This window comes from Anolis sagrei, chromosome 4 (genome assembly GCF_037176765.1).
Source record: "Anolis sagrei isolate rAnoSag1 chromosome 4, rAnoSag1.mat, whole genome shotgun sequence".
NCBI classification, from domain to species: Eukaryota; Metazoa; Chordata; class Lepidosauria; order Squamata; family Dactyloidae; genus Anolis; species Anolis sagrei.
In genome coordinates this window covers 132,258,025-132,284,151 of record NC_090024.1, presented here as the reverse complement: position 1 = coordinate 132,284,151, position 26,127 = coordinate 132,258,025, and the positions used below count along the sequence as shown (strand labels likewise).

The following is a 26,127-nucleotide window of genomic DNA, read 5'->3' as shown; positions in this document are numbered from 1 at the left end:
ATACACAATAACAATAGAATCCCATGAATATTGAGGATCCACAATAGCCATCTAGTCCAAGAAAAGTATTCCTGACAGTTGGCCATCCGATCTCTGTTTAAAAAACTCCTGTAAAGGAAAGTCCATTACCTTCTGACCCAGTCTATTCCAATATTGAGCAACAACGATTACCAAAAAGTTTTAACGTTCAGTGGAGATCTCTTTCTTGTAATTCAGATCCACTGGTTTGGGACCTACCCTTTGTAGCAGAAAAAAACCAAGCGCACCACTAACATAACAGCTCCTTCAACCATTCTTTATGCAGTGGTTCTCAACCTGTGGGTCCCCAGAAGTTCTGCACGTCAACTCCCAGAAATCCTAACAGCTGGTAAACTGGCTGGGGGGCTACAAAGTTGAGCCCACGACATGCGAGTGTGGAGAAGAGCAAACCACAGACCACCTACTACAATGCAGCTTGAGCCCTGCCACATGCACAATGGAGGACCTTCTTATAGCAACACCAGAGGCACTCCAAGTATCCAGCTACCGGCCAAAGGACATTTAATAGAATGCCCAGTTTTTAAACTTTGTGTTTTCTCAAATACATTGGTTCGCTCCTGATACAAAACTGGCTGGGATTTCTGGGAGTTGTAGGCCAAAACACCTGAGGACCCACAGATTGAGAACCACTGCATGGTTTCCACAATCAATTCAAGGTAGTTACCTACCTTGAACTATTTTTAAGTAAAACTCCACAACAACATGGACTCACCTGTCTCATAATTTTGGGACACCTTCAGGGAGAACATGCTGGCTGCTAGTCCTGAGCCATAGGAGAAGACTCCAATCCTGGAGCCAGCCAGCTGCTGGGCAGAGTACCTGCAGGATTTCAGAGCAATTCCAAAATCATTTCCGCAGAAAAATTTGAAGGGAAAAGCAATATTTCTTATTTTTTCTGCTTGCCTGTTGGCAACTTTTAGCAGAGGCAGAACTGGAATGACACTGGGTAAAGATAGATGTTCATATATTGATACATTTTGGTACAGCTGAAGATGTAAACATTTTGAAATGTCGATGCCTTGGGGGAAAACTGGTTTCCCAGTCCTCTGCAATTTTGCTTTCTAGAAAACTCTCTTGTTCTGGAAACGGAGAGAGTGGTTTGAAATGTAAGAAATACTCTCTTATTGAAGAAATTTTGCCTTTCAGAACAAAAATGTAAGTCTTATCATAAGCTAGTTCAGGGGTCCTCAAACTAAGACCTGAGGGCGAGATATAGCCCTCCGAGGTAATTTGCCCAGCCCTCACTCAGGGTCAACCTAAGTCTGAAACTACTTGAAAGCACACAACAACACCAACAATCCTATCTCATCAGCCAAAAGCAGGCCCACACTTCCCATTGAAATACTAATAAGTTTGTATTTGTTTAAATTGTTCTTAATTTTAATTATTGTATTGTTTTAAAGCTTTTTTGCACTGCAGATATGTGCAGTGTGCATAGAAATCCATTCATGTTTTTTTTTCAGGCGATGTGGGGCATGGGGTGACGGGTTCCCCACGCTCCCTGGCAGGCACCACCAGATTCGCTATGATGTATGGCGATTCTGGAAGCAAGTCTGTTGAAGTCACTAGTGAATACTTTTCTGTATTTTGGAATGATTATATTACTTAGGTACTCTGCATGAAGAAGAGCATATCTATATAAATAAAAATGTAATGTTCGTTTGTGGGATTAACAGAACTCAAAACCACTGGATGAATTGACACCAAATTTGGACACAAGACACCTAACAACCCAATGTATGTCCTTCACTCAAAAAATTTGATTTTGTCATTTGGGAATTGTAGTTGCTGGGATTTATAGTTCACTTACAATCAAAGAGCATTCTGAACCCCACCAACAATGGAATTGAACCAAACGTGGTACACAGGACTCCCCTGACCCTCCCATGACCACAGAAAATACCCCAAGGGTTTGGTGGGCAGTGTCCTTTGGCTTTGGAGTTGTAGTTCACCTACATCCAGAGATTACTGTGGACTCAAACAATGATGGATCTGGACCAAACTCTACACGAATACTCAATATGCCCAAATGTGAACACTGGTGGAGTTTGGAGAAAATAGAATCTTGACATTTGGGAGTTGTAGTTGCTGGGATTCATAGTTCACCTACAATGACAGAGCATTCTAAACCTCACCAATGATAGAATTGGGCCAAACCTCCCACACAGAACCCCCATGACCACCAGAGTGGGCCACAACAATGCGTGGCAGGGGACAGCTAGTCTTTAAATAATAATTAAGTTTAGTGGTTAATGTTAAGTATGGCAGTTAAATATAAGCGCATATTTAAAAAGAAGTGGTGAATAATAAAACCTAACAAACCACAAAGGATTGCAACTTCAAAACCATTTCCTTGACTATTTTACTGAATCTATAGAAATAGAGGAACTCAAATTTAATAGCAAAAACTTCATATGGTTAAAGGTAAAGGTTTCCCCTGACATTAAGTCTAGTCGTGTCCGACTCTGGGTGGTGGTACTCATCTCCGTTTCTAGGCCGAAGAGCTGGTGTTGTCTGTAGACGCCTCCTAACTTTCCTGCCAGAGTTGTATCTATTTATCTGCTTACATTTGCATGTTTTCTAATTGTTAGGTTGGTAGAAGCTGAGGCTAGCAACAGGAGCTCAACCCATCCCAAGGATTTGAACTTCTGACCTTCCAGACAGCAAGTTCTGCAGCTTAGCAGTTTAACCTGCTGCGCCAACACAGCCCCACATGGTAATGATCCCTTATTTTTGAGTGAGGACTGTGGAAGTCCTGTTACATTATTGAATGAGAGGAAAGGAAGGAGGAAGAGAGAGAGAGAGAGAGAGAGAGAGAAAGAACAGATATCTTACTGTGCCAGGAGAGATGCGAGGCAGCCATATACAGATGGTGTATACATATTGCCATTGCGAGCAGAGAGGAACAAGGAGGGCTGTGTTTTCTGGCTAAACAGCTCCTGACTAGCCTTTTGAAAGGCTTTGTCGACCTCCTTGCTGGAGTAGGTTTCTTCCAGCTTCACATTTCTAAAAGAAAAGAGAAGCATTTAGTCTTGTCCCAAATATGACTTTGGGTGACATCATACGTGCATATTACATATGAATTGATAGCATCCATGAGGTTTTTCTTTTATCCCCATGGGTATCAACATTTGCCAGTAATTTAAACATATTTAAATTTCCATGTTCAACTAAATTCAAATGAACTCAGAAAGAAGTGTTTTGTGGAACTGAGGACCCTTCCACAGAGCCATTTCACATTGGGCCCTTCCACACAGCCATATAACCCAGAATATCAAGGCAGAAAATCCCACAATATCTGCTTTGAACTTGGATATATGGCAGTGAGGACTCAGATATTCAAAGCAGATATTGTGGGATTTTCTACCTTAATAGAGGATATCTGTTGTTGGCAAATAGCATCTGTAACCAATACATCTAGCAGAGCAAAGTCCCTGTCCTGATCAGTTTGCAATGTAAGAAGAGTAAGAAGAAGTAAGGCTTGTTGAAGATAAACATAATTCATAAAAAGGGAAATTGGCCTGTTTAGCAAGCCTTGCAAATGCTGATATATTATCAGTAAATGTTTGATACTTATACCCATTTTATATACCTATATACCTAGGGTTGAATGCAAATTTCGCAAAAGGAAAGGGGTCATGAAAAAAATTCTTGAGTGGAAAGGGGCCCTGATCTACAACAGGTAATTACTGGCCAAAACACAGTGTTCTCTAGATCCATACATCTATTGAAATGCATGCTTGTGAACTGAGATGTGCCCATGGGAACCTTCACTGACCTGAACTCTGTTAGCCCCTTGTAGATGCCACTCTCAACGTTAGGATTGGGGGACGCAAGGAAGTCATTCAGCACCATGCGTGCCAGGGACTTCTGCACCAGTTTGCAGAAGGGTGTGTGGAAGATCATGAACTGGAAATCTTCAAGTGTACAAGGCTTGTTTATCCCATCTGCCTCCAGGTAGAAGAGTTGCAAAGGGAAAGTAGAAAACAGCAATCACATACAGGAACAGAAAATGGTATGAGCTGAACAGTTCACTCAACACAGATCCCCTTCCTTTATCCTTTATCCTCGAGACTTTATGTTTATTAAAAATATATATAAGCTGGCATGTGTGTGTGTGAATTGAGAGGAACCCCATCTTCAAGAGTTGGGGTTCCTCTCAAAGTTAGCCTGGGGACAAGCTAACAAGCTGCATTCAACGGACAGGCTTCTACAATACACTGAAAGCCTGTGTTTCTCCAGCCCTCCTTGGTATGATCTTTCTTATGCTGGAGTCTCTTCTTCTTCCTCCTTTTGTGTCTCATGACTCGTGAAGGAGGATGTGACTAGAGATACTCCCCCCCCCCTTTTCCCATCCTCTTTCATGTATTATATGACAGAAAGGGGGGAAGAATATGACCCCTGCACTAAGTAGGTCACCCTACTGCTGCTGTAGACAGCAGTGACATAGGGAGTGGAGTGGCAGTTGGATCCCTGTGCAGGATCTCGGATGCTCAATCGCACTGTATAGACCCACCTCGTAGGGTATCATTATGAATCTCAGTCATGTTCCTTCCCTGTGGAAGAATCATTACACCCATTATTGCTTTCAGATGTGAAATAAATGGTTTTAGCTATTTTCCTCATAGTCTGGGCCAGAGTTTCTCAAATTGTGCTACTCCAGATGTTTTGGGCTTTAGCTTCCACAATTCCTAGCAGCTGGTACACTGACTGGGATATTTGGGAGCTGAAGTCCTAAACACTTAGAGGAGTAGAGTTTGAGAAACATTGCTCTGGGCCTTCAATCCAGTAGAGGTGCAGTAGTTTCAAAGCATCATTCTGTTCTCAGGCTGTAGCTACACATCAGAATTATAGCAGTTTGACACTGCATTAACTGCCATGACACAATGCTATGGAATTTGCGAATTTGTAGTTTTGTGAGATATTTGCCCTTCTATGTCAGAGAGCTGTGGTGGAACCATGACAAAGTAACAAACTGCTATAGTTTTGCAGTGTAAGTGGCCTCTCTGTCTCTGTGCAGTAAGGGATCCAGGACCTCATCACACTAAATGAGCATCTATCCACTTTAAATCCAGTTGATGCCTCCTGCAGAATTCTGGGGTTTGTAGTTTATGGAGGGGCCTTTAAAGTGCTTAGCCAGAGAGGTCCTGGGCCTAAACTACAAGCTCCATAATTCTGCAGGAGGCAGTTACAGCATTTAAAGTAGACAAATGTTCTAGTGTGATGAGGTCTTAAGAATACATCTCTTTTCACATGTTTTCATAGGCATCAACTCTTTATCCCTGACATACAATTACGAATAACATATAATCTTATATATATGCAATTATGGATCCATCCCTACCATAATTGAAATGTAGTGAGGCACTACAAGGGCAGGGGAAAGCCCCAGCTTCGTCTTCTTCTGGCAGCACATACCTTTTTGCCACTGGTTTTCAATTTTCTTTCTGTACGTGGCGTAGCACCGATCCAGGGCTCGGAAGTAGCACTGTATGGAGAGCGGTCCATCAACCATAGGGTACTCTGAAGCTAAGTCTGGCTTATAGAAGTCGTAGACATGTTCCATGTGGGTCCCACGTACACCTTGGGAGTAAAAGACCTTTCTCATAAGTATTAACAATCATGAGAAGGGGACGCATCCTCATACCATTAGCCATTGTTGTGCTTGTGGCAAACTGTACCCCATTTTTATGGGAGATGATGTTAGGTTGACATTTTGCTAATATTCTGAGAATAATTTATTTCTAAGTGAGTCGAAGTCAGATGCAACATATTGCAAGTAATCTTTGCAGTAACACTGCAGTATTAACTGTTACATCATATGGCAGATGGAGTAAATAAGCCTGAGAAAACATCAGTTTGGAATCTATCAGCATGTTTGTAACTGAGATGGCATTGGAAATCAAAGCTACTGCAGCATAAACTTGCACAAGTTTGTTCAAAACGAAGACTGGCTGTTCAGAGAAGCCTCATTCCAGGTAACTATGCTAATGGTTGTAACTTCATTATAAATAATAATAATAATATAAAATAATAATATTATATCATCATTAAAATAATAATAAATAATCCAATAATCCAGGTATTACCGTCCTTCCTCTCTACCTGAGAATTATAAATAGGAATAATATAATATAAATAATAGTAAATTATTTATATTCATAAACTCAACAATATCCAAATTTGTATATTTCTAATTTTGGAGTAGATGCCAATTAGCACAAGAGATACTTGGATCAAAATGAATAAAAACATTTTTTTTGGCAATTTTAATTGAGAAATTCTCCTTCATGCTTGTCACAGAGCTGCAGAATGTACATGTATCCCACACACTACGATTAGCCCATTTGCTGAGGACAAGGAGTTCCATTGAGTATATGTTGAGGGAAAACATAGGCATGTCAAAGAAACAAAAAGAGGGAAAAGGAGAAACTCCATCACCACTAGAGAGAAGAAAAGTGTCAGTTTCCCATTTCTTCACTGAATATGTGGCTTGCTATGCAAGCATCTTTGTGTACGAACCCACACGATCTCTTTGCTCATCTGGAGAGGCCCTACTCACAATCCCACATCTATTGCAAGCGCGATTGGTGGGTACGAGGGACAAGGCCTTCTCGGTGGTGGCCCCTCGACTCTGGAACTCGCTCCCCAAGGACATTTAGGCATGCTCCAACTCTGGCAGTCTTTAAGAGGAGCCTGAAAACGTGGTTGTTCCAGTGTGCCTTCCCAGAATAAGGAAACCCTAAGCAACTTGTCCCTAATCGCACTTTACTAATGATCTAGGATTGTCTGCTCGCTCCATCTCTCTCCAAATATCCTAGTTATATGTCACCTTGCCATGCCCAGCATTTTTAAATTTTTTAAATTATTACATTTGGCCCTGCCATAGGTTTTTAATGCGTCATGGTGTTATTGTTACTGTTTATTGCTTTGTTTATGAGTTTATTTATTGTCTGCATTGCTGTTGTTGTTTTTACTGATGTATTTGGGCTCGGCCTCTTGTAAGCCGCATCAAGTCCTTCGGGAGATGGTAGCGGGGTATAAATAAAGGTTTATTATTATTATTATTATTATTGCTTTGAAAGTAACTCGTCCTCCTCATTGCCTATGTTTTCCTAGAGACATTTAATCATGTCACAATGTGAGAATGGAATCTGCAAATTTTGCTTGGCATCTGCCTCTCAATGCCACAGCAGCCTCACTTGATTTCTCCTTCCAGATCTTCTTCTGGATCAGTTGTACAATGGGTTCCTTTGTTGTTTCATCCCCCTCCTCCACCCAGAAAATGCATTCTCTCTCCCTATAGTCACATGGCAGAGTTTCCTGGAGATTGACGAGAGTTAAATTTAATATTTACTGCTGGCAATTAGTCACTTAGCTCCACTGACATTATTTAAATTGTGGGTCCTCCCTAAACTGTATATAAGCCAGATTCTCACTGGAGTAACACACAGGGAGTGTACAATTTACTTATTTAGAACAATTATATCCCATCCTATTCTCGACCTCCGAAGAGGGATTCAGGGCTGCTACCAGCAGACAACAATTCGATGCCAATACAATATTTTAAAAAAACAATAAAATACACAATTACATACAATGATTATAAATATATATTAAAAACAGTTTGCCAAGTTTAAAATATCCTCCAAATTAGTCCAAATTACGGTCCAAGGAGATTCCATCCGAACATTAGGAAGAACTTCCTAACTGTGAGAGCTGTTCAACAGTGAAACTCTCTGCCCCGGACTGTGGTGGAGGCTCCTTCTTTGGAAGCTTTTAAACAGAGGCTGGATGGCCATCTGTTGGGGGTGCTTTGAATGCAATATTTCTGCTTCTTGGCAGGGGGTTGGACTGGATGGCCCATGAGGTCACTTCTATGAGTCTATACCTGTTCGCACAAAATATGAGGTTCAGCTATGAAAAAGTAATGGGAGCTCCTCCTATGTCCAGCTCTGCCATTTAATACCTTGGTATGTCATCCTGTCTCTGTCCCCCGCAGTCAATCTGGCAGAAAAAGCAGCCCAGGCAGCTCAACTGGATTCTGAATAGGGGATTAGTGAAGCTTATTAATTGCTACATGGGTCACTTGCTTATGTTTTGAATGGGTAAAAAAGGGCATGACATACAAGCCCATCCTTCTTGCCTGTCTGAAATAGTTATGGCACTCATACACAGAGATGCATTGTCATGATGAGCACACATTACAGACAGAAGGCAGAGGGGATCTACCTTATTTATTTATTCATTTATTTAATTACTATATTTCAATCCTGCTCTTCTCACCCCGAAGGGGACTCAGAGCGGCTTACAGATATGGCAAAATTCAATGCCACATTATAAATACAATAAGCAGATGACAATACATTAGGCGATCTTCTATATAAATAAAAATGTAATGCTCATTTGTGGGATTAAAATAACTCAAAAACCACTGGGTGAATTGACACCCAGGCCAACAAGTGACCATCACTCATAAAAACACAGCGGAAGGGATTTAAAAAGCCAAAAAAAAAAAATTACAACGCATGTGCAAAATCACACATACATACACATACACACATATCTATATAAATAAATATGTAATGTTAGTGGGATTAACATAACTCAAAAATCACTGGACGAATTTACACCAAATTTGGACACAATACACCTATCAGGCTAATGAGTGACCACCACTTATAAAAACACTGAAAAACACAGCAGAATAGGTTTAAAAATCCAAAAAATAAAAAAGATATTACAACGCACACGCAAAACCATGTATATATACGCAAACACGCATATACACACACAAAACACATATACACAGACTGGGCCACAGCAATGCATGGCAGGGGACCGCTAGTATATAAATAAATACGTAATATTTGTTTGTGGGATTAACATAACTCAAAAATCACTGGATGAATTTGACATCAGATTTGGACACAGTGCCACTATCAGGCCAATGACTGACTATCACTTTGAAAACCACAGCGGAAGAGACTTAAAAAACCAAAAAAATACATTACAACTCATGCGCAAGACCACATATATACACATAAACACAAATACACACACACACATATACACACACAAAACACATGTACACAGACTGGGCCACAGCACCGTGTGGCAGGAGACAGCTAGTAAAACCAATACAGACATGATTAAAACAGATTAAAACATAATGCCTAATCTCATAGTTGTTACCTATGGCATTCTCTTTGACCCTTCTGCCAGGCATGGGGTGTTTCTTGCAACATCTATGACAGTCTCTGTTTCTCCTTTCTACAGTTGTTCTTGTTGCTACACCTTTGCAGCATTATTTGTGTGTATATGTGTATGTGTGCATGATTGTAGATATATACATTGTGCCATGCTACTGCTCTTGTCTGTGCTCAGTGCCGGATCCTCTTTTCTGTCCTGCTGTGCCCATCGCTCCCTCTTTCTACATGATGGGATTCCATTTTAATCTCTCTATGGATGCTGTCTGGAATATTTATCTGCCTTGTGCCCCTATGTACACATCTTTCATGCTGAGGATGCAGTTTGCTTTGTTTCTGGTTGTTCTCCCTCTACTTGGTTGCTGTGCAGTTACACACGGTCTCATCTGGAATAGGCTCTCACTCTGTGTAATTGGGTTCTTCCACAAGAAACATACTGCACAACATAAATCTGCACTAGTTTAGTTCAGGAGCTCCTCATGAAGTCGAACATGACACCCCCTCCCCCTAAAAGATAGTAATATATAGTTTTGTTAAGGACAAGGACACCAGACTGGATAATACGGGTTAAGCCTTGGTCGATTTGCCAAGACACTAACAACAACAAGGACCCTTCCCATGTTAGATAGTGTGTACATTTAATCAAGGTTTTATGCCCTAGGTTTCATATATAGCAGAAGGTAGCACATTTCTTACTGAGAAACCACCTCCCTTTACACTTATGTACTCTTTTGAACTTCTGTGGGACTCTAGGGGGAGGAATAAGTGGGTATGTTTTCTGTATCATAATTTCTATATTTCTCCCTGTGTATCTGATCTTTCCCTGACCCTTTTGCCCAATTCCCCTTTATTGAAAATGTATTAAAAAAATATAAGGAGCCACTCTCCGTGACTCTGGAAAGAAGGAAATCCTCAGTTGAAAAGACACTTATCAAAAGACACTTTTTGCATGGACAATAACAATGGATTGTGATCTTTGGGGCTCAGAGTTGGTCCCCCCCAGGGGAGGCAGTCGCTTGGCATTGATGATCATATCTCAATAGGACAAAGGGAGCCTTCAGAAAGCCACACTTTGTCCTGACCTGTTACTCATTTAAATTTTCCTCCACCAAAACTTCAGCCAAAATTCCCTCATTGTTCCTATATCTCAGCACCAAGAAAATCTGGATCTGGCAGGCTTGCCAGACATCAACGTTTATTACAGCCAATCAAAGACAATAGAAATGGCTGCTTCGCAGGCCCCCAGGACTCATTGGCCGCTTGGACATTTCCTATCTCCATAATCCTCTCAAAGAATCCATTGTTTCCCTCTTGTCCCGCCTCCCTCTTTCCTGATTCGTCAGGGAGCCGAGGCGGCAGAAGCTGGGCCATTGCCCCAGGTGCTCGGGAGGCGGCCAACCTCCTCCCAGCTGTAGTGCCAGCCAATCATCGTCGAGCCGGCAGAGGGGCAGGGAGCGGGAAATTCAAATCTGACAGCTCTGTTTCTGTATAAAAAAGGCTTTTATTTGTGTACATGTTATGCTCAGCTTGGCGAAATATTGCTGCTTTGCATCCTTTCCAATAAAATCAACTCGGTGGCGCTTCCTTCAACTTTGGGGAGATTCTTTTTGGGAACTTAGGGAAATCTTTTAAATTGCGGCTTCTCTTTGCTCACCATTGTAGCGAGCCCTCTTTGGTGGGCCTGCAGGGTCTCTCCTTCAGGGCAAGATCCTTTTAAATTCCTCCTCGATTTCAAGCACACTCCCCTTCCTCTCCTGGCACTGAAGACTGAAACCAGGGGCACCGAAAAAGAAAGAGAGTGCGCCAAAGGCCCAGGTGCAGACAAGGATGCCACCGTGACACATGCCAGTAAGGCCTTCTCGCGGATCACCCTGAGAATTTGGGGGGCGGGGGCTACATGCCTGACTGTGTACATGCATCACTTATGAATTCTGATTTGCCTGGTTGGCTTCTATGTTTAGAATAGAACATCGGAGTAGATTTGTGGTCACACTGGACATGTATTGTCCCATCACTGTTTGAAGAATCCTTATTATGGCACTAGGACCCCTTCCACACAGCTGTATGAAATTCACATTGAACTGGTGGACTCAGATAATCCAGTTCAAAGCAGATATTGTGGATTATCTGCCTTGATATTCTGGGTTATAAGGCTGTGTGGAAAGGCCCTGGGATTCATCATTGTGAGCTCCCATTTTCATCTGCTTCAGTAGTTGAAGAAGAATATGATCTCTGGAATACAACAAGAAGTTGGCTTGCAGTTGAAATCCTTAGTATGCAAACAATGATTGCAAACAAGGCAAAAAGTGTGATACTAACCTCTCTCTAAAGCAAGTGGGGCATTTGGTCCAACCAGCATAGCCACAGCTCCTGCTCCACCAGTTGGTCTTGCATTTCCAGTAGCATAGACAGCAATGTCACCACAAACTACCAAGGCATAGCGTCCTGGCAAAGGGAAGAGCACCATCACAGAGTGAACAGTAATAATGAGAACAAACGCTGGCTGATTTTATCATTCAAAGCCATTTGTAGATATATGTTCTAGTTCAGCAACAAACACTTGTGAATTATCTCTGTTAAATTACCTAGTTACTCACATGGCATTTTACAGAGTAACATAAGCAAGAAGAACAGATCCAGCTTCAAAAAGGTTGGTGGGGTGAGCCCAGGTTGTCTATTTAGTAGAGGCAGTAACAATTTTAAACTTGCTAGAGAATCATAGGACCTTCCACACAGCTGTATAAAATCCATATTGAGCTAGATTATATGGCAGTGTGGACTCAGATATCCCACTTCAAAGCAGATATTGTGGATTATCTACCTTGATATTCTGGGTTATATGGCTGCGTGGAAGGGCCCCGAGTTAAGTTCTGAGTATAAGAAGGAACTGGAACATAACCCAAGCATCAGAGATAATTTCTATTACTCTAAACAATAAAGATGTGATATAGGCCTCTTCCATACAGCTGTATAAAATCCACATTGAACTGGATTATATGGCTGTGTGGATTCCGATAACCCAATTCAATGCAGATACTGTGGATTATCTGCCTTGATATTCTAGGTTATGTGGCTGCGTGCAAAGGCTCATACTTTTCCCCATCACTTAACATTACCTCCACCCTGCTGTTATGTTAGATATTTCTAAATCACTGGTAAGGAAACAGTGTAAAGAAAGCTACCCTTATGCCTTTGCATTATTTCATGAATTAATCTCAGAATTGAGAATTTATTGTTCCCTTACACCTCTGACAAAATCCATGGGATGTGTCTGTGCATTTGCAGGTTCTGGATGGCAACCTTAACACAGTCCTGACTGAAGAGACTAGGGCCACTTCCACACAGCTGAATAAAATCCTACATTATCTGCTTTGAACTGGAATATACGGCAGTATGGACTCAAATAACCCAGTTCAGATCTTGTGGGATTTTCTGCCTTGATATTCTGGCATATAGGGCTGTGTGAAAGGGCCCTTGGGAAGAGCTTTCCAATCTGTGTTTTGTGGCATGTTAGTGTGTCAGTTGCAGTCCGTAGGTGTGTCACACAAATGTAATGAGAAACTTCTGATTTGTATGAAATCAGCAATGAAACATGTATATTAAAATATATATATAAATGAAAGCTTTTCATGAGATATGTTTGTCCCCATAATGTTCATTATTACAATTTATGCTTGTGTCTGCAACCCATGTAAGAGGTTGGTTGAACATCTGGTTTGCAATAAAACTAAATTACTGTGTCACAAAATGATGCATGTCTACAAAGTGTGTCACCAGCATGAAATGTTTGGAAAGCTCTGGATTTGGGAAGTCTCTGGCCCATTCAACACTGCCATATAACATCCAAATTATCTGCTTTGAACTGGATTATATGGCAGTTGTAGACTCATATAATCAAGTTCAAAGCAGATTATATGGATTATCTGATTTGATAATTTGGATTATGTGGCAGTATAGGAGGGACCTCTGTTTGCATTTACTCAGCAGCAGGACAAGACCTTTTGAGGCACACTGCCCTCTGGCAACAAAAGTGCAAAACGACAGGAATGTCATTCTCTGGCTGCATCTAAGGCTGGATCTACACTGCCCTATAGCCCAGGATGTGATCTCAGATTATCTTCTTACCCCAGATTACCTAACAGTGTAGACTCATATAATGCAGTACAAGCAAGATAATCTGAGATCTGATCATAGGATATAGGACAGTGTAGATCCATCCTAAATTTCTATATAATCCAGTATCTGATTCCAAATTATCTGCTTTGAACTGGATTATATGAGTCTACACTGCCATATAATTCATTTCAAAGCAGATAATCTGGAATCGGATACTAGATTATATGGCAGTTTAGATGCAGTTCCCAATCCTGTAGATGCAGTCCCCAAGCACTGGGACTGTGGCGCAGCTGGCTGGGAGTCAGCTGCATTAAGATCACTACTGACCAAAAGGTCATGAGTTAGAAGCCAGCCCCAGTCGGAGTGAGCTTCGGACCAATCGTGTAGCTTGCTGTTGACCTTTGCAGCCCGAAAGACAGTTGCATCTGTCTAGGAAATATAGGTACTACTTATGCGGGGAGGCTAATTTACAACACCATAAAAATCTCCAGCAAGCATGCAAAGAATGAGGAAGTACTTCATCAGTGTCACTGTTGGGGTTTAACCTGATCTGTGTGAACCTGATTCTCTGATAGTATTTCCAACTGAGCAAGCCACTGAACATGTAGTTTTCCCTGACAATGTGGAAACTGGTGTTGATGCTGAGTTCAGCGGCGGGGAAAACGAAACTGAACAGCCGGATGAAAATGTTTTGGAATCCAGCCGTGATAGCTCTCCACCTGGGTTTTTTTTAATGAGGACCGAAGGGAACAGATAACGAGAGACAGGAGTGATTCACAGTTCCTACGAAGGTCAAATAGATTACAGGAGAGACAGGCTTAGGCTTCAAAGTCAAGGGGCGTTTCAAGGAATAGTTTCTTTGGTATAAGGGGCCGCCTGCCGGGTGCCTCCTTAGATCAAGCAATGTTTGGGACTGTGGCTGTGCCTTGGCAGAATTCCTGTGTTCCATGGCCGGTAATCCCAGAGGCTTCTAGTTTTTCAAGTACATGGTTAGCAAGAGGCTAACAGGTTCCTGGTTCTTTTCTTGTGTTTTTTGGACTTTTGCTCAAGTTCAGAGATTTTCCTGACTGCTGTGTTTCTATGGTGGCTTTTTGACTTTGCATTTGCTTTTTGACTTTGCATTTAACTTTCTTTTGTAACCAATTTTTCATCAATAAAAAAGGATTGTTTTTCCTACAGTCCAGTGTGGTGGATTTAATCTTATGGTCTCGTTTCTTGTTCTGGGATGCAACAGTCACAAATGGATGGTGAAGCGACAGCTCCCCTGGTGGCCAGAATACCTTCATGAAAAAGCTGGAATGTTAAATCTTTTCCAGAATCTTGCCCGGTATCGACGTGAGGCTGACCGGACGGTAGTTGTTTGGGTCATCCTTTTTTCCCTTCTTGAAGATTGGGACCACATTGGCCCTCCTCCAATCTGCTGGAACTTCTCCCGTTCTCCAAGAACTCTCAAAGATGGTTGCCAATGATTCCGAAATGACTTCCGCTAGTTCCTTCAATACTCTGGGGTGTAGTTGATCTGGCCCTGGGGACTTGAACTCATTAAGAGCGGCCAGGTATTCCTGGACGACTTCTTTCCCAATTTGGGGTTGGATGTCCTCCAATCCCTCATCCACTCCATCTTGCTGAGGTTGAAGACTCTCTTTTTGTGAGAAGACCGAGGCAAAGAAGGCATTAAGTAGTTCTGCCTTTTCCCTATCCCCTGTCAGCATTGCCCCATCTTCTCCTCGAAGAGGTCCTATGGCCTCCTTGTTTTTCCTTTTTCTACTGACATAAGAATAGAAGCCCTTTTTATTGTTTTTAATGTCCCTGGCAAGTCTGAGCTCGTTTTTTGCTTTAGCCTTGCGGACCTTTTCCCTACAGGTGTTGGCTATTTGTTTGAATTCTTCTTTGGTGATTTCTCCCTTTTCCCACTTCTTGTGCATGTCTCTTTTGTGTCTTAGCGCAGTTAGAAGTTCTTTGGACATCCATTCTGGCTTCTTTGCACTTGTCCTATTTTTTCTCTTTGTTGGCACGGTTTGCAATTGCGCCTTGAGTATTTCACTCTTGAGAAATTCCCATCCATCCGTAACTCCCTTGTCTTTTAGTATCTGTGTCCACGGAATGCTGCTCAGCGTTTCCTTCATTTTTTGGAAATCAGCTCTCCTAAAGTCCAAAATGCGGGTTTTACTTGTCTTAGTTTCGGCCTTCCTTTGTACCTCAAATTGCAGGAGCACATGGTCACTTGCCCCTAAGGATCCTACCACTTCGACCGCATTGATCAGGTCCTCCGCATTTGTTAGGATGAGATCAAGAGTAGCCAATCCCCTTGTTGCCTCTTCTACCTTCTGGACCATGAAATTGTCTGCAAGGCAAGCGAGGAATTTGTTGGACCTTGTACTCTTGGCCGAGTTTGTTTTCCAGCAAATATCGGGATAGTTGAAATCGCCCATGACTACTACATCTCTACTCTGTGCCTGTTTGGTCAACTGTTGGCAGAAGACTTCATCAAGTTCTTCCTCCTGGCTTGGGGGTCTGTAGTAGACGCCTACAACGACATCTTTTTGAGTCCCAGTTCCCTTGATTCTTACCCAGATGATTTCAAGCTGGTTTCCCAGATTGCTGTCTTGAATCTCTTCTGCAGCATAAGAGTTTTTGACATATAAGGCTACTCCGCCTCCTCTCCCTTTTGTTCGGTTTCTGTGAAAGAGGTTATACCCCTCGATATCTACATTTCAGCGATAGGAGTCATCCCACCAGGTTTCAGTGATCCCTATGATATCATATTTGTGGTGTTGTGCTAAAAGTTGGAGTTCGTCTTGTTTATTTCCCATGCTCTGTGCATTAGTGTAAAGACATGTGAGCCCCTGAGATCTTCCCTTGAGCTGTTTAATTGGGATTATTGTGCTTTTGGTACTTGGTCCTTGTTGTGTTTGTGCAGCCCTCCGTTTAGCCTTCTGGCGATTCCCAGACATTATGGGTAAAGTAGTGTTCGCAAGGCTGTTGTCCCCCTCCCCCGGTGGACCTAGTTTAAAGTGCGTCTAATGAGGTTTGCGAGTCTGTGAGCAAAAAGGTGTTTTCCTACTTGTGTGAGATGCACCCCATCCCTTGCCAGTAGGCCATCCTCCTGGAAAAGCAGGCCATCAGCAAGAGTGACTCTTTAGTTAGGGTTGCCAGATGAAATTGTGTAGAAAAGGGAATGTTAACAAGTGTGGATTGCATGACAACCATTACATGTTTAAATTTCTATGCAACGATTAAAAGCAGTGTTCCTTATTTCATCTGGTAATTCTACTTTTTGCAAAGTGAATGAGATCAGCATCTCTAGGGCATAAGATATTTAAATATTATGGCATTACTTACCATCCCAAGAGCTGGATTCCACCCAGTCGGCTGCATTGAAAAGGGAGGCTGTTCCTCCATAGCAGGCATTCGTAGTGTCGATGCCCTCAACATCAGTGTTTCCCGAGTCTTCAAAGAGCTGCATCAGAACTGTCTTGACGGCTTTGGATTTGTCAATGATTGTCTCTGTGCCAACCTCCAACCGGCCAATAGAATCCCAGGAAAGTTGGCTTCGCTCAACCAGATGCTGCACCACAGTCAGACACAATGAATTAATGTCCTCATGGGCTGAACAGAAGCCCATTTGCTTCTGACCTAGCCCCACTGTGTATTTCCCTGCGTCCACACCATCGTATTTCTCCAATTCAGTCTGGTCTACATACTGGGAAGGGAAGTACACTTCCATAGCAAGGATGCCAACATCTTTGGGCCAAGAATGGGCAGATTCGGTCTGGTGATGCACAGAAGTGGTAGAAAAACTGCAAAAGAATTACAGAGGAACCTTAATGTTTACACAGAAAAAAAGGATCTTTGACTTCTAGGCTGCAAGAATGATTGGTCTCTTACAAAGCAAGCAGAAGTGTCTATGTTGACCAAAAGAAAATGCTCTGTTCAGCACTATTTTGATGCAAAGGTCACAGAATACTGTGCAAGATGCAACATTCTTTCGAACATTTTACTGAGGCTGGATCTATATTGCCATATATTCCAGTTCAAAGTAGATATTGTGGATTCCAAAAATGGATTATATGGCAGTGTAGATGTGGCCTGAGTGGGAGGGTAAACAAAGCAAAAGGGATGTGGAGGGGGAAAGCTATGTGACCTGTATCTGCACTGCCAAATAAAATCCAGATTATCTGCTTTGAACTGGCTGTGTAAACTCATATAATCCAGTTCAAAGCAGATACTTTGGATTATCTAATGTACTAACCTATATTATATGGCAGTGTAGAAGGGGCGTTAGAGTCTTGAATGCCTGCCTTACTTCTCATTAATAGATATAGACCAATATGCGCATGTACATTTCAAAGGGTACAATTCAAAGTGCTGGCTTTAGCCTATAAAGCCCTAAACGGTTCCAGCCCAACTTACCTGTCCAAACGTATCTCCTCCTATGAACTAGCTAGGATGTTAAGATCATCAGTGTGGGGGGGGGGGGGGGGCTGCTCTCAGTCCTGCCTGCATCACAAGTATGGTTGGCGGGGACGAGAGACAGGGCCTTCTCAGTGGTGGCCCCTTGGCTGTGGAACGCCCTTCCCACAGAAATTAGATCTCCCCCCTCCCTGTTAGCATTTCGGAGGAAATTGAAGACCTGGTTGTTCGAGCAGACATTTGAATAGGCAGTGTAACTAATATAGAGATATGGAACAATTGGATGATGAGACTGGATCTTGATTTTAACTATGAGACGAGATGAGATGTTTATTGATTGTTATAATGTTATTCTTTTAAATTGTTCTTAACTGTTTTTATCATGTTTAAGTATTGTATTTGCTATTGTGAACCGCTCTGAGTTGCCCTGAGGGCTGAGAAGAGCGGTATACACATATAGTAAATAAATAAATAAATAAATAAATGTATCACCTGTTTTGTAACATTTGTAGGTATTTCAAGTAATGTCCTCTTTCAATTCACAGTGCTAGTTCTTGATTTTTAAATCCTGACTTAAATTCTGGGGTTTGAGTATATCTAGGAATATTTTCTTTTATATGATTGAAGTGTCAAAAAGTAATTTGTTCCTATCTCTAGTTTACAGAGTTGTTAAAAGTTACTTGTTCCTTTTTATTGGGTATTTACGATTTAGAAAGAAAACCTTATGACCAATAAGAGCATGACATAGAGTTAGGAGGATTTCCTTTAATAGAGTTTCTATGATTTAACAATAAATCATTACTCATTAAACCAAAACCAACATTTTAATAACATGTTATTTTTGAAATGAGATATTATATCCTTGTTACAAAATCCCTGCAAACCCCACAGCACCCACCCCAATGTGTTACAGTTATTTGTATCGTAACTTCTTCCTCCTGAGTCCAACCTTCAAGCACTTGTCATCTTCTAAGGAATGGTTATGTGCCTTCAGGCTGCCTGTCAACTTCTAGTGACACTATGAATTTCAGAGGGTTTCCTTAGGCAAGGAATACTCAGAGGTGGTTTTGCCAGTTCCTTCTTCTGGAATATACCTGGCCTACAGCACATGGTATTCATTAGTGGTCTTCTATTTTACTAACTAGGACTGATCCTTCTTAGCTTCCAAGACCAGATAGGATCCGGTACCTTTAGGCCCTTTTTCTGAAGTGACACTGTTTCCAATACAATGGTATCCACGATTTTGTTACTCTTTACCACTGTGGTTCCAAACCTGTGGTTTGTGGACCACCAGTGGTCTACAAGATGAAAATATGGTCCACAGTCTCACCATTACTACACTCATTGCCTCGAAACCACATGGCAATGACAGCAACTGGTCTCGTGAAACCCTCTTATAGTGCTGAGGCAATGGGGATGTTGGGAGGTGAAAGGCTGACTACCCATGAAAGATTACTACTATCACATCAGCTCTAGATTATGAAATATGGTTTCCTGTGGGCGAGTAGATGGTACTGGATGGCCTATGTTCTGTATCAGAAACTAGAGCTGATGTGGTTTATCCAATGCAATATGGAACAACTGGATGATGAGTTTGGACGACGTTTTTACTGAAGAGACACAAATGGTCTTGTTATGGTTTTATATTATACCAGCTGTACCTGCTACACGTTGCTGTGGCTAACCTTCCCTCCCTTTTTCTTTCCTTCTTTTTTGTTTCTCTTCTTCCTTCCCTTTTTTCTTCCCTTCTCTCCTTCCTTCCTTCCTTCCTTCCTTCCTTCCTTCCTTCTCTTCCTCTTCCCTCCCTTCCCCCCTTTTCTTTCCCTTTCCCTTTCTCACCTTTCTTTCTTCTCTACCTATTCTTGGACTGCAACTCCCAGCAGTCCTCCTGATCAATCTATTTATCTACCTATCTATTTCTATCTAATCTAGCTATCTTATCTATCTGGAGGATTGCCTGGAGTTGCAGTCCAAGAATAGGAAATTGGAAATATGAAGGAATTGGGATGCTCTCAAAGAAATCCAAGGAGAAGAAAGCTTGCATCTTGGAAGCAGTGCATTTGGATCATCCTCCTCTCCTAAAGGACCTGGTCTAGGGGATGCTGGGAGCTGTAGTCTGGAAGAGAGTGTGGATATGCTGTTGTGTGTTTTGTTTGCCAGGGAGAGTCATTTTTGTGCATGCGCTGTAGCACCTTTTTGCTTTTTTGACTTTTTAAGTCCCTTCTGCTGGGTTTTCCAGGGTTTTATGAGTGATGGTCACTCATTGGCCTGACAGGTGTATTGTGTCCAAATTTTGTGTCAATTTGTCTAGTGGTTTTTGAGTTATGCTAATCACACAAACGAACATTACATTTTTATTTATATAGATGTCAATGTTTTAATGTTTTACGGTGTTGTTGGGCATTGAATTGTTGCCTCTGTAAACCACCCTGAGTTGCCAGGGGGCTGAGATGGGCGGTATACAAATATAGTAAGTAAGTAAGTAAGTAAGTAAGTAAATATTTTGAATCAGCACCCCAAATAACCAACCAAATCTAAAGTTGACCAAAAACTGATTTATAACCCTTTTGGTACTAGTGTTGGAGAGTGGTCCCTGGTCAAAGTGGTACCTGGTCAAGTGGTCCCTAGTTAAAAAAAAGTTTGGGAAGCACTGCTCTACCAAGAGTACCCTTTTCTGTGATGTTCTGATGCTTAGGAATTTTCTTATGGCTTATGGCATCATCTTATGGCTTAAGGCAATACCTTATGGCACCATCTCAGCTATTTTGCCAAGGGTTAATTAAAACAACAACAACCATGGATCTTTTGGCTGTTTTTCTCAGCTAAATCTGCTCTTTACCACAATCTCTTCTGCAGTCTCTGGAAATGAGGTGCATTGCAAATCATGATAGATGGCTCTACCTCAACCTAAAAAACCTAATCCTAAAAATCAAGGTCTTCCTCTATACAAACTTCATAATGGTACGTAGCCTGTTATCAGAAGGTTAATGTTTAATACAAAGCCCTTTGAACAAGTGAACACATAGCCAAAATTGCTGGACTGAGCTGGGGATGAAGTCCAAAGGGCAATGCATTTTCTGCTTCCAAATTAGATGTATCTTTTGTGGTTGTTTGTGAACTTTTGGTGATCCTAAAGCAAACCTATCACAGAGTTTACTTGGCCTGATTTATTTAGATGTAATTTTTCTTTGCCTGCCTCTGAGGAGGAGAGTGAGTGATTTGCCCAATGGCACCCAGTTGGTTTTCATGGCTGGGTGGGAATTTAAACCCTTGTCTCCAGAGTCATAGTCCAATGTTCAAACTACTAAGCCAGGGGTCCCCAAACTAAGGTCAAAGGCCTATGGGCTGGATGTGGCCCTTGAAGGTCCATGCCCAGCCCATGCCCTAAACTTTAGAATTAGGGTTGCCCTAAGTTTGAAACAACAACAACAAAAACAACAATCCTGTTTAACTTAACTATCTCATCAGCCAAAAGCAAGCCCACACTTTTCAATGAAGTAATGGTTAGTTTATGTTGTTAAAATTGTTCTTCATTTTAAATACTGTATTCCTCTTTCACAGTTTTAAAAAAAGATACCACACAGTTCATACTTTGAAAGCCCTGCCTTCTTTTTAATGCTAAATTCTTTTATCCTATTCTTAGTCATGAAACTGATTGTAATGATTTGTACAGGTTTTGATGTATTCAATTAATATTTCTTCAAGGTATCATCAATTCTATTATAACTCATATAAAGTAGCAGGCATGTAACCGGGGGGACGGGACTTGAGGGGCTTCAGCCCCCTCCCTGAAATTCTCAGGGTGGTCCGCAAGAAGGCCTTACTGGTACATTATGTAAACTGTTATGTTTATCCATATCATGATCTGATCACCATGATCAATATATCCCATTGAGATATATTGAGATAACGATACAAAAAGTTTGCTAGGGTGCATGGGCTATTGGGATAACGATACAAAAGGTCAGCCCCCCCCCCCCCCCCCCGAATCAAACTCAGTCCCCCTGAATCAAAATCCTGGCTACGGTCTTGTAAAGTAGCATATCAATATTAAAATTTGTACATTTCTACATTTCTCAGATACCCATATTGTGATTATTTCTCTAAGTCACTTGGAGCACGGATCGGCAAAGTTGAGATCTGGGGCTGTATGGATCCATGGCCTCCTCCCACCAAGCCCCATGTTCTGGTGAAAAGGGGAATTAACTTTCCCACCCAGAGATCTCCAGGAGCGAGATCCATCATGAAGTAGATCTTTCAACAATTCCTATTTCATTTTCTCATATCTGACTTTTTAAATAAAGCAATTCTCATGGCCTACTGAATACTCCATGTAGTTGAAAACTGGCCACCAGACTCACACAGTTGGCCACACCTGAGTCCCCTTCCACACAACTGAATAAAATCCCACATTATCTGCTTTGATCTGGAATATATGGCAGTGTGGACTCAGATAACCCAGTTCAAAGCAGATATTGTGGGATTTTCTGCCTTGATATTCTGGGTTATAGGGCTATGTGGAAGGGCCCCTAGTTGGCTTGGCCTCATGTAAGCTGCTTCGAGTCCCCGTTGGGGGAGATGGTGGTGAGGTATAAATAAAGATGATGATGATGATGATGATGATGATGATGATGATGATGATGATCTGAGTCCACATGGCCATATATCCCAGCTCAAAGCAGATAATGTGGGGTTTTAGTCAGCTGTGTGGAAGGGGCCTGAATTAGATTCTCTTCTAAAGCCAATTTGGAGGTATGCCTTTTTCTCCACAAAGGAATGCCAGTGCAGAAAAAAAAATCTTTTAAAAAAACTTTTGGAGATTAGCAGGAGTGGTCTTCCACTAATGGCAAAGGGCACATTTAATTTTACTCCGAGCTTAAAACCATTTTCCTTTGGGGTATAAAATATTATATTAGGATTGGTCCTCAAACAGAGGCTGGATGGCCATCTGTCAGGGGTGATTTGAATGCAATATTCCTGCTTCTTGGCAGGGGGTTGGACTGGATGGTCCATGAGGTCTCTTCCAACTCTTTGATTCTATGATTCTATGATTCAAGGCACCTAGGACATGGGCAATGCAAATGAGGGTAGACATTTTTCCTTTACTCATATAAAAGAGCTGCCTATGTAAAATCCACTGTAGAGCAAATAATCTTCCAAAAAGGGTGTTACACAAAGATTCATTAGGGAGTTGTAATATATTGTGAGACTTCAACTGGATCAAAGTTTCTTCTTACATTCTAGGTGTTGCCCTGTTGGATTAATGCCAATATTTTTCTTGTTATCGGTAAGAAGTTTGTAAATGCTCCAAGTTTACTATTTATTTATTTATTTATACCCTGCTTTATCTCTCTAAAAAGAGACACAAAACAGCTAACAAAAAAGCAATACAGTATATAATTTAAAACCTTAAAAGGCATGCGAACATTGAAATTAGAATTAAACACAAAAATATTAAAAATACATACATAAAAATTAAAAACCTATTAACATAGATAAAACATTTCACAGCACTTTATGTTCCCATCAATGAGCTTGCAATGGGACTGAGAGAAGGGCCTCTCCCAAGGATCTCAGGGCTTGGGCAGGTTCATACTGGGAGATACAATCTGCCCAATAGCCTGGACTTGTGCCGTATAGGGCTTTATAGATCATAACCAGCACTTTGAAGTGTGCCCATAAACAGACTGGCAGTCACTGGAACTATTTTCAAAAAAATGACTGGTGTTTCCTATAGTCATCCCCAGTTAGCCACAACTCTTTGAGCAGCTGAAGTTTCTGGACATTGTTCAGAGGCGGCCCTACAAAGAGTGTGTTATAGTAATCCAAATGGGATGTAACTAAGGTATGCACCACCATGGCCAGATTCATCTTCTCAAGGAACAGGTGCAGTTGGTGCCCAAGTTATAAATGTGTGCAGGCACTCCTGGCCACCATGGAAACCTTGGATTCTAGGTCCAACACTGAGTCTAGGAGAACCCCAAAACTGTGGACCTGTGTTTTCAGGATGAGTGTAACCCCATCGAACACAGGTTGGATCCCTATTCCCTGATCTGCTTTCTGACTGACCAGGAGCACCTCTGTCTTGTCTGAATTAAGTTTCAATTTCTTTGCTCTCCAAGTTTATAATATAACCAGCCATCCCCTGCCACGCATTGCTGTGGCCCAATCTGTGTATATGTGTTTTGTGCGTGTATATATGTGTATATGTGTGTGTTTGCATGGTGTATATATGGTTTTGTGCATGTGTTGTAATGTATTTTTTTTTATCTTTTTGGCTTTAAGTCTCTTCTGCTGTGTTTTTCAGTGTTTTATGAGGGATGGTCACTTGTTGGTCTGATAGGAGTATTGTGTCCAAATTTGATGTCAATTCGCCCAGTGGTTTTTGAGTTATGTTAATCGCGCAAATGAACATTACATTTTTATTTATATAGATTGTCACTACCAGCACTACAATTTAAATGCCCCTTCAATCATAATATCCTACTCCAACCCTATGCATTGGGTAATGTAAGCTATAGATCACAAAAATCCATGTCATATGATATTTTGCAGAACTTGCTGCAACAGATGAAAATTAGGATACAGTCCCCTTAAACTAATCTATCTGTATAAATAAAAATGTAATGTTCATTTGTTGGATTAACATACACACAAACAGAGGCCCGTAGCCAGGATTTCGTTTCGGGGGGGGGGGGGGGAGGGGGGCTGAATTTTTTTCAGGGGGGGGTTCGGGTGGGGCTGAGTTTCGGGGGGGGGCTGAGTCTGAGTGAAAGAGGGTCTAGCCTAGTAAACCTTTTGTATCATTACCCCAATACCCCCATGCATATGGGATATATTGAGTATGGTGATCAGATCATGATATGAATAAACATAACAGTTTAAATAATGCACCAGTAAGGCCTTTTCGCGAACCACCATGAGAATTTCGGGGGGGGGGGGGGGCTGAAGCCCCTCAAGCCCCCCCCCCCCCCCCCCCCCCGGCTACATGCCTGCCTGCCTGCACACACACACACACACACACACACACTGATATATAGAATTCTTTTTCTTCTCTCTCTCTCCCTTTTTCTCTCTTCTTTTCTTCCTCTTTTCTTCCTTTCTTAATTTCTAATCTCTATCTCCAATTTCTCTTCCTATCATGTTCACCCACTTTCGCTGAACAGAAATCAGTTAACGTAGCCATGTCAATGACTTTTTAACCTGGTTGAGTGTGATGTCGTTTTATGTTGGAGTCATTCAGTAATAATTAATTGCAAAAAGAAAAAGAAAAAAAGAAAAATGCAGTAGTCTCTTGCACAGATTAGCAAGAGCTCAAAGAAATTAAAAATGATTATAATGGAATTGGGAGATACGATATACAAGGAAAGGCAAATAATATGTGCGATTGTTAAAGAATAAGTTTAGAAAAGAACATATTTTCTATGTCCAGCCTCATAGTTGATGACAATAGGGAAAATTTAACTTGCTGCTCTTCCAGAACCCACTGTAGTCATGGCATAATCCTGTTGTCAGTTTTTCTTAGCAAGAGGTAACATCTACAAATATATTTAAAAGAAAAAGCTCAGTTACAGAGAATTAAGCTGTGAGTCGATCACGGTTGACCCTTACCTGTTGTGTTGCACCACTGCTGTAAATTGTGCTGGCCACAGTGGCCTCTGGAGTGCCCGTTTTGCCTGGAAGAAACATTTGGTGTGGCTGAAAAGCCGGAACATTTTCCCAGGGTGTCTGAAGAGTCAGCCTGAAAGTAGGAGCAACTGCTTTCCAAGTCTCACTTGTTTTTGAAGGGATTCTCCAAGTCCATGCTTATAAAACCCAGCTAAGTCCCACCCAGCCCTTATCAAGGGAGCAAACAGATGCATTTTGCTATGCCTAAGCAAAGTTCACGGCACATCAGCAGAGGTTCAGTATCTGTTTTTTTCAATTATTAGAAGCATCATTCTTAACTGCTAGGCATTCTTTAAAGATATCGTTACTTCCAAATACTGAACCTTCAAATTTCACTCCTGTTATTACAATTGCAAGGCGTTCAGACTGCTACAAAGATCATGCAAGCCGCTCCGAGTCCCTTGGGGAGTTGGTGGTGGGGTATAAATAAATAAATAAATAAATAATAATAATAATAATAATTGTATTGTCGAAGGCTTTCATGGCTGGAATCACTGGGTTGTTGTAGGTTTTTTTGGGCTATATGGCCATGGTCTAGAGGCATTCTCTCCTGACGTTTCGCCTGCATCTACAGCAAGCATCCTCAGAGGTAGTGAGGTGACTACCTCTGAGGATGCTTGCCATAGATGCAGGCGAAACATCAGGAGAGAATGTCTCTAGACCATGGCCATATAGCCCGAAA

General features: G+C 41.6%; 1 protein-coding gene across 1 annotated transcript in view; it reads right to left on the bottom strand.

Moving 5' to 3' along the window:
- HMGCS2 (3-hydroxy-3-methylglutaryl-CoA synthase 2) overlaps positions 1–25,568 on the bottom strand; it is a 30,957-nt gene extending 5,389 nt beyond the window's left edge. The window contains exons 1-7 of the mRNA XM_060774319.2: positions 25,389–25,568; positions 16,707–17,164; positions 11,568–11,693; positions 5,458–5,622; positions 3,818–3,986; positions 2,875–3,045; positions 752–858 (exon numbers count right to left, since the gene is read on the bottom strand). Coding sequence (XP_060630302.2) covers positions 752–858; positions 2,875–3,045; positions 3,818–3,986; positions 5,458–5,622; positions 11,568–11,693; positions 16,707–17,164; positions 25,389–25,492 — 1,300 coding nt within the window. The 5' untranslated portion in view covers positions 25,493–25,568. The remainder of the gene's footprint in view (positions 1–751; positions 859–2,874; positions 3,046–3,817; positions 3,987–5,457; positions 5,623–11,567; positions 11,694–16,706; positions 17,165–25,388) is intronic.
- Positions 25,569–26,127: the final 559 nt, after the last annotated feature.